This window comes from Mustelus asterias, chromosome 22, assembly GCF_964213995.1.
Source record: "Mustelus asterias chromosome 22, sMusAst1.hap1.1, whole genome shotgun sequence".
Taxonomy (NCBI): Eukaryota; Metazoa; Chordata; class Chondrichthyes; order Carcharhiniformes; family Triakidae; genus Mustelus; species Mustelus asterias.
In genome coordinates, this window is record NC_135822.1 from 65,394,283 (window position 1) to 65,409,061 (window position 14,779).

Sequence of the window (14,779 nt, forward strand, 5' to 3'; positions counted from 1 at the left end):
TGCATTTAACAGACATGGTCTGCAAAAATCTGTTTCGGGTGCTCCAGCTTCTGAGGAGGTAAGTCCAGAGCTTCCAACAGCTCTCTAACTCAGATTGGTGATGGGGGGAAGGGAGGCGTGTTAGATGGTTCTCTGGTGGGGGGGGGGGGGGGGGGGGAGGAAGCGGGTCAGATCATTCACTGATTTGTGGGGGGGGGGGAGGCAGGTCTGATCATTCTCTGGTGGGGGGAAGGGAGGTGGGCCAAATCGTTCTCTGGTGGGGGGGAGGAGGGAGATGGGCCAGATCATTCTCTGGTGGTGGAGGGGGGTGGGGTCGCTGCCACTCTGCGTGCGATTGGTGTGGGGCAGGGGGCCGCGATCATCTGAGTAGCGGGGGGGGGGGGTGGTGGGTGAATAAGGCGGACACTTATGTTGTGGGGGTGGGGCAATGTCTGTGGGGGGCCATCACTTCTGGGCTGCTTTATGCGTGATGTGGCAGGGGAGTGTTTTTCAATTTTTCTTTTACTGCGCATGCGCTGTTGAAGGCTCCGATCGGAGCAGCAGTGTTTCTGGCGTGATAAGCCCCTCCCCCAGGCTTCTGCAGCGCGATTCAGAATCGCTTCTTTTTTTCAGGCAGAGTGCGTATGGGGGTGCCGGAGAACAGGTTTACAGATCGGATCTGGATCACTCCCAGATTCAGCACTTAGAATCAAAATGGTAAAATCGGGCTCAAAGAGACTGCTTTTTAGCTTGCTACTAAACTGCTTCCAACACAAACTCCAAAAACGAAACTAAAAGCCCAAAGGAAAAAACCCCTATCACCTGACTGCCACAGCTTAGCTCCACCCCTAATGACATCGCTGAAGCTGTAAGCTGCATCATTTTAAAATAACCTTTCTTAAAAGGTACACTCACATGACACCAACATTATACTCCATCTGACATCTTGCTGCCTGCTCAGCCTGTCTAAATCTCTTTGAAGCCACTCTATGCCCTCCCCACAGCTTCCTACCCACCTGGAATGGTATATTGAGAAAACTTTGATACATTATTCTCTCTCTCTCTTCATATAAGTTATGAATATAGATGGTAAATAGCTGAGGCCTCAGCACTCATACTTGCGACACTCCACTATTCACTGCCTGTCAATTTGAAAATGTCCACTTTATGCCCACTCGCTGCTTTCTGTCCATTAACCAATCCTCTTGCTATGCTAAAATACTACCCCACATCTTGAGCCCTTATCTTGCCTTCTGTGTGGCACCTTGTCAAATACCTTTTGGAAATCTACCTCTACTCATTTCCCTTTAACTACCCTGCTAGTTTGAACCTCAAAAAAACTCTACTAAATTTGTCAACAGGATTTTCATTTAGTAAAACCACGTTTACTTGTTCTAATCCTACTGTACTTTTCTAAGTGCATTGTTAAGACTTCCTTAATAATAGATTCTAACTAATGCCCTCAGCTGTATTTTGCTGTTTGTAATATTGTGAGGAAAGATTTGAAATCCAGTGAATGATGTCCCAGACGTTTTGTGATTTTAAATAAAAATAAATATTAAACAAAATAAACAACAATAAGTCAACCAGAAGTGCACTTAATTGAAACAGTGGCTATACACAATATCACTAACTTTACCCAGTTCATTCATTCCCTTCAGAGTTATTCCTCCTCAAACTTCCACAACATCTTGTATGTTTTTAAAAACTATAAACACAATCCAGGAACTATTCCCACACCAGACAGTTGTGTCTCTCTGGGGTTGCTTCTTGGGTAGAACAAACCAAATAGTTTTTCAAGTAGGCTTTCTTCACAGATATGGCTTGCTGGGAGTTCAAACAACTGATCCTGCTGTTATCTGAGGTCTCAGAACAGCTCCCCTTGCATAGGTTAAATGCTTCTGGTATAGAATTTTTCTCTTTTGATCTTCCTTTGTCTGAACTCACCTCTTCAGAGATCAAACTTAATTGCCTTCATTTTGTGAGTCTACCTTTTAGAATATAAATGCCAAGTTCACACCTTAATCAAAACCCATATGTTCTATTCCCCCTGCTTGCTTTAGGCAAACATTTAGTTGCGATGTTGCTTGGCTCTTGAATTATCAAAAGCACTAAAATAAAAACAACTGCTGCGGATGCTGGAAATCTGAAATTAAAACAGAGAATGCTGGATAAACTCAGCAGGTTTGGCAGCACCTGTGGAGAGAGAGAGTTAATGTCTCAAGCCAATATGACTCTGTGACACTCAAAACATTAACTGTTTCTTTCTGTCAGACCTGCTGAGTTTATCCAGCAATTTACGTATTTACATCAAAAGCACTAGTTCCATTAACCTAACCAAACTGTCCATGCCTTTTAAGAGCTGCCATTTTTCAAAAGTTTTTTAAAAAGATCTAACCAGCAGAACATGCTCCAATTTATTGCATTTCCTGATATTTTTATATCATTGTTATTTTTCCTGACACCAGATTTGTATGTTAATTTTTTGGCGCTCATATTAACAGCTGAAGGATGAAAAATCTGCAGTGTACCAGAAGGAAACTTTTTTTTTGCAATGAGAGTTATGTGGTGAATTTAGTTTAACAAAAATAAAATGCATTTGAGGTGCAAATAACATGCCCACTGGCGTTTCCAATTTACTTAAACAAAAAATAATCAAGCTCCTTGGTTGCCTTTGGAGTGACAAATTTAATGACTGCTTGAACTAAATTGAAGATACAAGACCTCTGTCCAGTTTGAGATTGCACTGGCCTAAATCTTAACTGTAAACTGTAACCAATGTTTTCATTGTGCAAACATGAATTTGGGAAGGCAAAACCTACTTTCTTAATTTGACCCCTTTTGTTTTAGGATCTACATTGGGAAAAGACTGACAACTTCATCATCCAGCACCTTCTGAGAGCCAGATTCAGATTTAAACATGACCTGTAAAATTGTGTTGCTGTTCCATCAGTATATTTGAATTGGAGGAAGAAAAAGAACACAAGCACAAGACATCCCATTCCATTGCATTCTTCCCTTTGAAGGAACTGCTTGACCACCTGAGCACTAAGTGGGCTGATCACTGTTGTCCTCAACTTTGACTTGTTAAGCAGGATGTACATCATGTGACAGAAGCCTAATCTGCTTTAATTAATAGTTTGCTTTGGTGTAAAATAGATTCACCAGCAAGCACTCTTACTCAAGGAGTGTTCACACTCCATTTAGATTAGATTATAAAATTGCAAAATCTATGCAGTTAACACAAAATACCAGTGGGGATGGGAGAGGAAGGGGTCAGTGCACAGCAGCAGCATTGAACCAATAAAACTGTAGCGGGCAATACAATCTCATGTTTTGACATCCACATTCTTTTCCGTATGAGCGAGGCACATGATCTGACATAAACAAAGCTGACAATGTGCTGCTGTTTGGAGCTGTTCCAGGTGGATTTGCTTTTTGATCATAGAAATTGGCATTACATTTTTCTTTTTGTTAAATGCTATATTTTCCTCTGTCCCCAACCAGAAATTATAGTTTTCTTCCAATCCTCTGCAGGAGCAGGCATGCAGCTTGACTTTGAACACACTTCGAAGGAGCAAAGTTGTTTGTCTCTGGCTTCTAATTCTTCCAGAGTTCTGAAGTTAGTTGTGATTGTTTTTATTTACTAATTTTTACATTGGAAAACGTAATGCACCTCTCCAAGCTTCTGAAGTGAGCAGAGAACCTTGGCAGCAAGCTTTTTGACCATAGTATGTATCACTAAACTGAGAATTCTCACTTGGCATTTCCAGTCTGGGAAATCACTAGCTGATTTCTCCACCCTTGAATTCTGTTGCTTATAAGAGTGGTGTTGCATCCCAACAAAGAGTTACTAATTCAGCCCCAAATTGGTAACTACTAAAAATGAAAGATCTGAATTCTGAGCTATCAGGAAAAAAAGTAGCCTCGAGGAACTTGTCGTTTTCTCTGGCTCTATGAACTGCTATCATCTTACCTATCTGGGCCTATAAATAATAATTTCCACTATATTGCACTGCATCCTGTGAAACTAACCTGCTGTTCCACTGATCATTTCGCCTTTGCTCTACTCCTTTTAGTAGGAAGGAGAATGGTACAAGTAAAATACCAGTATCCTGTAACCTTTCCAAGTTTTTATCAATTGTTTGCTTTCAGCTTTATGCACTTCAGTTTTGAACTTCTGTTCAGGTAAACAAAATATTTGAGGATTGAGTGAAGTTTATTCCGTCATTGGTTTTCATGATTAAGCTGTTCCATTTTATTCCGGCAAGAAGAATCCCAGACAAAATGTGTTTGATAGTTTAAATGTAGTTCCCAAAGTATTGTGTCTGTAACACAAAATTGCCCTTAGTTCATCACTAAGTTCACAGTTACGCTCAGATCAGCCCCATCAAACTGGCTTGATGTGGAGATGCCGGTGTTGGACTGGGGTGAACAAGACACAAGGTCACATGACACCAGGATTGTCATCCAACAGTTTTATTTGAAATCACAAGCTTTCGGAGTGCTGCTCCTTTGTCAGGTGAAGCCTGATGAAGAAGCAGCGCTCCAAAAGCTTGTGATTTCAAATAAACGTGTTAGGTTCTAACCTGGTGTCATGTGACCTCTCATCTTAGAAACCTGGCTGGTGTGAGAAATAGAAAAATGTCAGCAGAAGAGGCACTTAAAGATTGAAGCTATGCAAAGGAAACTTCACCCTACACCTCACTGGTGTTATGCTTGTCTTTTGAGTGCCTCAATGCTCTCATGGGAAAAATGTTCCGTTCCCCAGCATGAAGACATTGAAGAACGCAAAAAAAAATTAAAGCTTTTAACTAAGGCATTGCATAAAGCAAAAAATAACAGATAGCATTGACCTGAAGATAAGGTCATTAATTATGCTGTATTTTAAGGAAGGAGACAGAAGTACAATTCCGACTTCAGTGGAACTGTTTAAAATACTCCTGCGATTGTATAGCTCCTGATATAATCAAGTTTAATTCTGATAAATTAGCTATATTAACAAAAGATTATTGTTTTAGAATATATTGATTTGAGATGAATGTGACACTTGCAGGGGAAACTATCCTCACCAGATTAGCTATTTGGCAGCAAATAGAAGTTTGGTGCAGTTTGAAAATGTTTTCTATTCTCCTTCCATTCCAATTCCCGGGATCTGCACAATTTATTTTACTTAACTTCGATGGAGGTAATGTCTGATTATCAGAGAATCATTCTTTTATTGTGTGCCAATCTCACGTGTTAAATTCTGAAGAAAGATGTTTATTTTCTGTGTTTAAGAAATTGAAGCAGGAAATTGGGAGGTATTTGCACACCTTTGTATATTTTCAGGAAATGAAAAAAACATCATCAAGGTTGGAATTCTGAGATCAAAACAAAGTGTTGAAAACATCCAACAGATTAGATAACACCTGACAGAAAAAGGCAGTCAAGATATGGATCGGACCCTCTGCAACACTGAGAAAGGGTCCCATCTGAAACTTTCCTCATTCCTCTTGGGTGTTGCACCATGCATTTTGAGAATTTAAATGTTTTCATGCCTTCAATGACCTGTTGGATTGGATCAGAAATTGATGAAGGACAATTGATTGTTTGCATACAATGAGAACGATGCTTTCATTTTGGAGAGGTGGGGTGGGTTCAAAAATGATTGCCATCTTAAATTGCTGATGCCTGAATTGATGTAAGGTATTTTTACAGGCTGAAACAATACAATTGTCTCCCAGTCAAGAAAAAAGTAGTAGAAAGTACCACATTTTCAACTTGAATACAACAAACATATAAACCTGATGAAGAGAACAGGTATTTGTACATAGATTAAAAGTAACATGCATACTTGCACATTTCTGTGTTGTGCGTGTAGCAGTGAAACAGAAATAAGCTGCAGCACAAACTTTTCTGACTTTAGATATTGATTTTTAAAAATGAAGTCTTTTGTTGTTTTCCAATTGGGGACAGGTTTTGCAAAAAAGAAACTGTTGAATTTAACTGAGCCGAAGTAATTATCAACAAATCTGACATTTAGCGCGATAGCACTTTGTATATTGTATGCAGTTTCATGTAAAATTAGTACCATAATCATTTTTGTGCCATTAAACGCATCAATGCAAGTTTGTATTTCTTCTTTCTAAATCTATTCATAAAAAGCCAAAATTGTTGCATACTTTCAGCAACTTGCTGTGTCATGTTATTCACACAGGAAACTATCTGATGGCGTGAAACGAGGCTCATTGAAGCACTGAGCAGGAATTCGGATTGAAGTTAAGCAAACTGACTAAAGGTGACAAGGGAGAAAATATTTGAGGAAGATGTTTAAAGTGGTGAAAAGATACATCAAGATGGAGAGTTTTTTATGGTGCTGTGGTTGGATGGTACCAAGAAATCTTCCAGGAGTTAAGGGAAAAGCATGATGCCTATTTATGTATGAAGAGATTTTCGTGCAAAAATGTGGCATAAGAACTAGGAGCAGGAAATTCAGCCCCTCGAACCTGCTCCATCATTCAGTACGATCATGGCTGATCTCATCTTGGCCTCAACTCCACTTTACTGCCCATTCTCCATAACCTATTGCTAATTAAAAATGTCTGTCTCCTAAACTTTACTCAATGTCCCGGCATCCACTGCACTCTGGGAGAGAAGTAGCTTCTCTTCATCTTTGTTTTATATCTGTTACCACTTATCCTAAAACTATGACCTCTTGTTCTAGATTGTCCCACAAGCGGAAGCATCCACTGCGTCTACTTTATCAATATGTTTTATCATATTACCTACCTTAATTCAATCTCCTCTCATTCTTCTAAACTCTAAAGAGTATAGGCCTGAACTGTTTTTCAAAAGACAAACCCCAAATAGTTTAAATGGAATGGTGACAACTGGTCATTGTGCAAATGCGAACCTGGGTGTTTTGGGTTGGCATGTTGACTTTGAAAGACTGAGCTCTTCTCATCTGACATCAACTCATGCACATTTCAACAAGGAATACTGGATGGTGATCAAATCTGGCTACACTGGCTGATTTTTTCCTTCTGAGGGCATTTGCGTTGATTCAGTTGCTAACTCGTTGAGATTAGGTGACTTCATAGAGACCAAGGTATTAAAATCTTATTGCCATTCCCTATTACCATGTAGTGTATTTTTGATTTAGAGCATTGGTGATCTTGATGCTTTGAGACAAATTAGCTTAATGATTTTGTTTTGCGTCAGCAGCTCATGAAAATGCTGTGTTTTTGAAGTTCAAAGTAGACAAATACATGATTTGTTTGTCAAAACTCTGAACAGCCTGGGGAGTCAGGATATCCTGCGCTCTTAGATAACCTGCCTACTAGTTAAAATAACAAGCAGCAGTACAGTTCATTGTGATCGTTCTTCCAGCACACTCTAGTTACTCGAAAAGCAAAAGCAAATACTTTTGTCTGTGTTCCATAAATGTTGAATGATAACTTGTTTATTATTTCATAAAACGTAGAGCATGGACCAGTTGGACTGAATGGCCTGCGTCTGAGCTGTATGTTCAGCGTTATTAAATCAAGTGCAAAAATTGAACCTGGAACTTTGTAATCTTCACAGTGCATTCAGTGCAATAGAAAAGCCATATGGACAAGCAAGGTCAGCCAGGGCAACACCTCTAGGATAGAGAAGGACCAACATGCTCTTTTATTTCTGGAGTTGAGTTTCTGCTTTGGACGCATTTGGTGATCTGGAGCCATTTTGTGCTTGTTTCAGGAATTGAATTGCGAATTAAACTGTTTTGCAAAGAACGTGAAATCTTTGAAGCATTGGGATAAAATGTTTTCAACTATCAAGTTTTTTGAAAATATGTTTCGGGTTAAACAAAATTCCTGCGTAAATTTGGGTTTAATTAATACAGCTGTTAATGCATTTATTAAAAGAAATTGCACTTTTAATCAAGGTCTGTTTCACCATCTGAAAGTAATCCAATTTCAATGCCTGAAATGACTTTAAAAGACTAGATAGAGCTATTCACTAGTTTCATTACATAGAGCAGTCAGTTTTTTCATAAATTAAATATTTGTACTATTTAAAAGATGCCTGATACCTTCATTTTAATAGCCTCTTCAAATGTTTGCCAGCAGAAGGAAGCACTTGGCGGAAACTTGCCATGTTAACAATTCAGTCTGTGAGCAGGAACAGCTTCTAGGACAGTGTCTTTTTAACCAGCACAGATGATCATTGAAACCTGATATGTGCTGAATATGATTTTCTTTTGAAATTCTTCCATCTTCCTTGTTCCTTCGGGCAAATTGTGCTGGAAATATAAGTACCAATACAGGAGTATCCGAGGAAGGGAGCCTTCGCCTGAAGGATAGAGAAGGGCAGAAGAAAGAAACCTTTTATTGATATGAAAGGAACTTGGCAGGTAATAAATATAAATTATTTTATTTTCAGGTCCATGTTTAAACAACTGTATTTTTTCAAGTTTACTTTTGAAGCCGCTGGAAATTTAAAATTTGTAATTGCGTTTTTCTTCTTTCATCTCTTCTGTAGTACTTTTACCAGAATGCTGTGGTAAAATTTATTTAGGATAAGAACACCCATTGCAGACCATCTTGCATCATAACAAACATTGTGGGATTTTTTTCTTTTGTGTGAAATTTGGAAATAATTGTAAAGCCACCTTACCTTTAATACAAATCTGATACCTTCCCTGGTTAGTATCTGGATGTGTGCATCAAACCATGCTGAGATGAGAGTTTTTTCCTTCAAAGTGTTACCTAAACCTTGAAGTACATTGAGAATTTTGTTTGGTCATATGCTTGCCCACAAACTGATATTGTGCAGTTGAATGGTTAAAAGTAGAAATCACCAGGAAAGGTCACTGCAGAAATAGACAGTTAAAGAATAAACAGCATTGTTCATTTTTCGCTCTGCTTCTTCTTTCAGTGCAAGTTTCTGTGGGTTCTTAATACCCTGGATCCTATTTCTAGCTGAACATTTTCCAGCATCCCTGGCTTCAAATTTTACCTTCTGCTCAAGTCCAGGGATAGTGAATCCTATTTTTCTCTTTATCTGTTATATATCTGTGTTACTTGTCAGAAGCGCTTGCCTAAATAGTGCAAAGACATAACATATTCCCACACCTCTTTTGTACTGAGTACAACAAATTTCTACTGTTGTGTAGGTAACTGGAAAAGTGATTCTTTGAAACATCCCACAATGAGATGAATGACTGTGTAGTATATTTTCTGGTGCTTTTTTTAAGGAAACAAAGTGATAAATATATGGAGAATTCCCTGCTCATTTTTGAATTGTATAGTATAATACCCACCTGAACCTCATGGAGCCTTAATTTCAGTGCATAATCTGAAAAAAAAATTGCCAACAATGTAGTTTAGTAGTGTACTAGAATTTCAGCTTGAATTATGAGACCAAATTCTGGTGGGGCAAGTGCACTCATAGCTTTCTGACCAAGCTTACTACCAACCAATTTGGCCAATTTTCCCACCAGTTGCTTCAATGTCAGACCCTCCCCTTTTTCAAGCCCTACTAACTCAGGCATACGCCAGTGAAATTGTTCAGTTTAAATCTCAATGGTATGGTGGATAATGTGATGTACAAGGCGGCCTTCGCGACACACGACAGCGCAGAGTCGCGGAGCAGAAACTGATAGCCAGGTTCCGCACACACAAGGACGGCCTCAACCGGGATATTGGGTTTATGTCACACTATTTCACATAAATATTTCTGCTTTTTTCCTCCTGAGTCTTTATCATGCGATCCTAGAATCAGAATTTATGTCACACTATTTGTAACTCCCACAGTTGCGTGGACCTGCAGAGTTTCACTGGCTGTCTTGTCTGGAGACAATACACATCTTTTTAACCTGTCTTGATGCTCTCTCCACTCCCATTGTTTTGTTTCTTAAAGACTGGATTAGTTGTAAGTATTCGCATTCCAACCATTATTCATGTAAATTGAGTCTGTGTCTTATAAGTTCTGTTTGTGAACAGAATTCCCACTCACCTGAAGAAGGGGCTCAGAGCCTCGAAAGCTTGTGTGGCTTTTGCTACCAAATAAACCTGTTGGACTTTAACCTGGTGTTGTTAAACTTCTTACTGTGTTTACCCCAGTCCAACGCCGGCATCTCCACTGTAAGTATCCAGCAGGGGTCACTGTTGTAAGTAATAGCACTTGTCGACGTTATCAAAACTTAACTATTTTGGTATTATATATTTCAAATGTATTTTGAGCTGTAACTTGATAAACAACCCCCTTGATTGAAAATATGATCTTAAAAACCCAGTTTCTTGTTCTTATCTTTACCCCAAACCAAACATGTTCTTACATGTTTGTAAGAACATGTTTGGTTTGGGATAAAGATAAGAACTTAACAGTTGAGAAAGGCCACGATAAAAGCAAAATACAGCGGATGCTGGAATCTGAAACAAAAACAGAAAATGCTGGCAAATCTCAGCAGGACTGACAGCACCTGTAGAGAGAGAGAGAGAATAGAGCCAATGTTTCAAGTCTGGATGACCCTTCGTTAGAGCTGGACAACGTTTTGAATCTGGATGACCCTTCGTCAGAGCTGGCCAACGTTTCAAGTCTGGATGACCCTTTGTCAGAGCTGGCCAACATTTTGAGTCTGGATGACCCTTCATCAGAGCTGCCTCTGAAGAAGGGTCATCCAGACTCGAAATGTTGGCTCTATTCTCTCTCCACAGATGCTGTCAGACCAGTGGAGATTTTCCAGCATTTTCTGTTTTTGAGTTGAGAAAGGCCACCTGACTCCTTTTATTCTTCAGCCCAGAGAAACTTAGAGCTGTCGAGTAATTCCAAAGTTTTCATTTTCAGTATTTTATGGAGAAGTCCGTCCCATGAATTGGTTACTTTGTGAAGAACTTCCTCATGTAATTTGAAATATTTTGATGTTTGGCTTTTCAGTTTACTTGCATTAAAAGCAAAGGTCACATTTTAAGGCCATAAATCTAATGTTTCTCCTGTCTTCCCTCAAAACTTAGTCTTTTGATGTTGCCTTTTGTCTGTGACCACAGCTGCTCAAGGCCTCATTTAACTGTTAAAGTATAATTTGGTTCACAATCAGATTTTTCCTGCCAAAATCAGCTGGCATGAAAAATAGGAGTAGGACAAGTTACCTGAGGACAGCTGAATCTCATGTGAGTGAGAGTTGATATCTTTAGGAGAAAGCAGGAAAACATGATGGAGTTTGTCAACATGTTTGGCAGATTATCAAGAAATCATCTTTAATATCTATTTTGGATCCACACTTAAAATGTTCGCTGATCTTGCCTGATGTATTTTGAAGTCATTGGCAGGGTGGTATGATTTCCCAAGATTATCAAGAAATCGTCTTTAATATCTATTTTGGATCTACTTTTCAGATGCTCGCTGATCTTGCCTGATGTATTTTTAAGTCATTGTTAGGGTGGTACCTTTTCCCAAGTTGTCTTTTCTCCCTGCAGGAAATCTAGAAACTTTTTATCTTTCCTCATTGCTCAATTTCTTTTTCCACGGAATCAGAATTCTACTTTTGCTGTCCAAACCATGAGTATGCTCTGCAGCAGCATTAACCTGCTTTAGAGTGGCTTAAACATGTGGGTTAGTGGTTTCTTTTTGATAACACACAGAGAGCAGCTAAAACCTTTTCGTGGCATAAATTTTATTATTTCAACGGTTATCTCCTTTGACTTTGTCAGTCAGCTTTTGAATTGGTTCCTCTGATTAGCCATTTAAATTAATCATTTAATCTGATTACCATTGTTGTGGGAAAAATGCCACTTGTGAGTGAGACTTGAAGGTTTCAACAATACAGTTTTATTAAACGAAGCTTCGTGGAGAAAAGGCACTAACAAGCAGCAAAACCTTCTCTCAATGAGACAATAGGAGCAGTCCATCTTTATACCCTTTACACAATAGATGGACCGGCATCTAGCCATTATCACATCGTTGTAATCAAGTAGGTGATCGATCGTTAAACACATCAACACATCGTTATAGACAAATACAGACAGATACAGACATAAGCATGTTAACATCACATTGTTCTATGAATGGATACATTTCCTACGTCAGTGACTATCAATGACTTTAGTTTCGGTCTATTCATACAGTAGTTGACAGTAATTGGTTTTCCTGCAGTTATGTATTCCCGATCCCACCTGTAGTTAATCTCATTATCTATCCTTATTGTCCTTATCTTTAAACCCTGGCTGGCTTCCTGTAAGATTTGATTCCCGCATGTTTAACTTTGGGTAGCTGTCTGTCCTTTATGTTTTAATCTCAGGTGGCTGTTTGTACTAAAAGTCAGTGTCTGTTTAATGTCTCTTTCCCAGGTGACTGTTTGTGTGCCAGGCCATCATCTTATGTGTACCCATCTGTATATTTTTCCTCTTTCAGTCCCCGCTTTTGGTCGGATTATGAGTTTCACTAATTTTTCGACCAATAATACAATTTTTATATGTATAATTCTTTGTTCTTCTTCTTTCCTTCTTTGTTTCTTCTGATGTCTTCGGGGATCTTCATCGGGGTTTTTTCTTTGATGTATACACTGGCTCCTGGCACAATTCTAGTCACCATCACCTTGCAACAGACTTTTAGGCATCCAACAATGAGACAACAGACAATTACAATTGAAATGAGCGTGACCAATCCATGTAATAAGTAAGATTCCCAGGATCCCCCACTAGCCATTCCAGCCAGTTACTTCCTTTCTTGGGTCCCTGTCTGAAGCTATCAAGTTGTTCTCTAATGCTATTGATGACCTGTGTAATGTTATAGGACTCGTCTGTGACATGGGTTATGCATTTATTGCCTATAATTGTACACACTCCCCCTTGTGCTAACTGATAGTCCACTGCGTATCGTGTCTGTTGTGCATATAATCTCAGTTCAGCCATTTCTTGGTTAACAGCCTCCAGTGCTTTTGAAGTGCTGTTTCCCAGGACTGTTAGTCCACAAACAATATGATTCCTATTCTTTGCAATAATCACTCCTGCTGCCCCCCCCCCCCCCCCCCCCACCAGAGATAAGGCTCCCGGAACCCATATCCCAGTGAGGATCCCATTGTGCCCGGGGCTTCCCAGTCAGTGCAGAATTCTTTGCTGATAGGCCGAGTTACTATTCTCCTCCGAATATGCCCCTTCTGAGGGCATGGAGCAGTCAGTGGTCCGATTGTTCCTACTGCAAAACGGTTTGGGAGGTTTGGTGTTTCTGTCATGTAAGTACCATTGAAGAGGAACACATATCCCTTCTTAGCCCGGTAACATTTAGTGTCTTGATTATGAGTTTGTTCATATTGCCAATTGTTCGGTTTACTTGACTCCCCGTTTGATCCCACCACCTGGTAAGTATCAAATGGGTATGTCCATTTGGCTGAGCTTACGTGAGTTCCATTGCATTGTCCACAAATAAGCTGTCTTCCCGCGGTTATATTCAGACATTTCTGTTCATCACAAGTGCAAGTAAACTGTCCCTTATTAACCCGACAATGTTGACGGACGCACTGCGTCTGTACGCAGGAATCATTCTCAGGGACCAAGGCATAGGCACATTCCCATCCCTGCCCGTAAAACAAAGCGGATAGCTTGCAGTATCTGAACAAGCTTTTCCTCCCCCCTGTTGGAACCCCCTGCACACAGGATCTGTGGGGTTTACAAGTCCCACACATCTCCCCTGTATACCTCTTTTATATTTGCCAATTTGTCCCTTACAGGGTGTATCTGATGTATCTACGGTATATAAGTCACGAGGGGTCCACCCAGGAGTGGCTACAAATAGGGCTTCAACCGATTGTGCTAATGGGTAACATACAGTTCGATTCCCGTGTAAATGTATGTGAGCTTTGTAAAACAAGTTATCCTCCAATCCAGTTAAATTTACAGTCGCGACAACGCAAAGTAGTACAGTTACATACGCGATTACATACATATTCGCAACGATCAAATATCAAACCTAACACTATAATTCATATAATCTTTGCAAGTTATATTATCTATTCAACCCGCGCGCGCCAGTCGTTCTTGCTTGCAGTCTTTGCCTGTGTTGAGGAAAGCATTTTCGTTAGCTCATCAATTTAATTACTTATTTGTCCCCTTGTATAGTTTTAGCTGTGTCCAATGCTTCCAGACCCCTTTCCCTCTTATGTCTATACAGGCACAGGTGTTTCCACTAATTATAACTTCATATGGCCCATTCCATTTTGGTGCAAACCCTGGTTTGTCAGGTAATGTCTTTACCAGGACGCGACTTCCCGCTGTTGGGACGTCAGGGAGCATTTCAAGCTCTCTCTCTGCGTCTTTTATTTCCTGATTGTCCTTTACCAATTTGCGCATCCCTTTTAGTTGGATGCTTAGTTCCAGAACATATCTCCTGATTTTATCTTTTAGTGGACCTACATCGGTCCCACCTGTTATGATGCTTTTGGGTAATTGCATCGCCTGTCCTGCCATTAGCTCATAAGGGGTTAATCCGGTGGTCTGGTTTGTGGTAGCCCTTAATCTCATTAGTATAGTGGGCAATACCTCTGTCCACATTTTCCCCGATGTTTGTATGGCTTTAGCTAATGCATTTTTTAATGTTCTATTCATGCGTTCCACCATTCCAGAACTCTGTGGGTGGTAAGGGATGTGAAATTTTTGTTTTATTCCCATTAATTGGTATACTGTTTTTACCACCTTTCCGGTGAAGTGCGTCCCTTGGTCCGAATCGATTTGTAGGGGTACACCCCATCTAGCGATTACCTCTTCTGCCAATATCCTAGTGAAGTAGGCCATTTTCCAAAAGCCATATTTTTATTATCTCATCAATATTCACCTCATTAAAC

At 39.7% G+C, this 14,779-nt stretch overlaps 1 protein-coding gene across 1 annotated transcript in view; it reads left to right on the forward strand.

Moving 5' to 3' along the window:
• Positions 1 to 6,089, forward strand: part of LOC144510149 (BCL2/adenovirus E1B 19 kDa protein-interacting protein 3-like) — a 37,702-nt gene extending 31,613 nt beyond the window's left edge. Inside the window, exon 6 of the mRNA XM_078239533.1 lies at positions 2,830 to 6,089. Coding sequence (XP_078095659.1) covers positions 2,830 to 2,878 — 49 coding nt within the window. The 3' untranslated portion in view covers positions 2,879 to 6,089. The remainder of the gene's footprint in view (positions 1 to 2,829) is intronic.
• Positions 6,090 to 14,779: the final 8,690 nt, after the last annotated feature.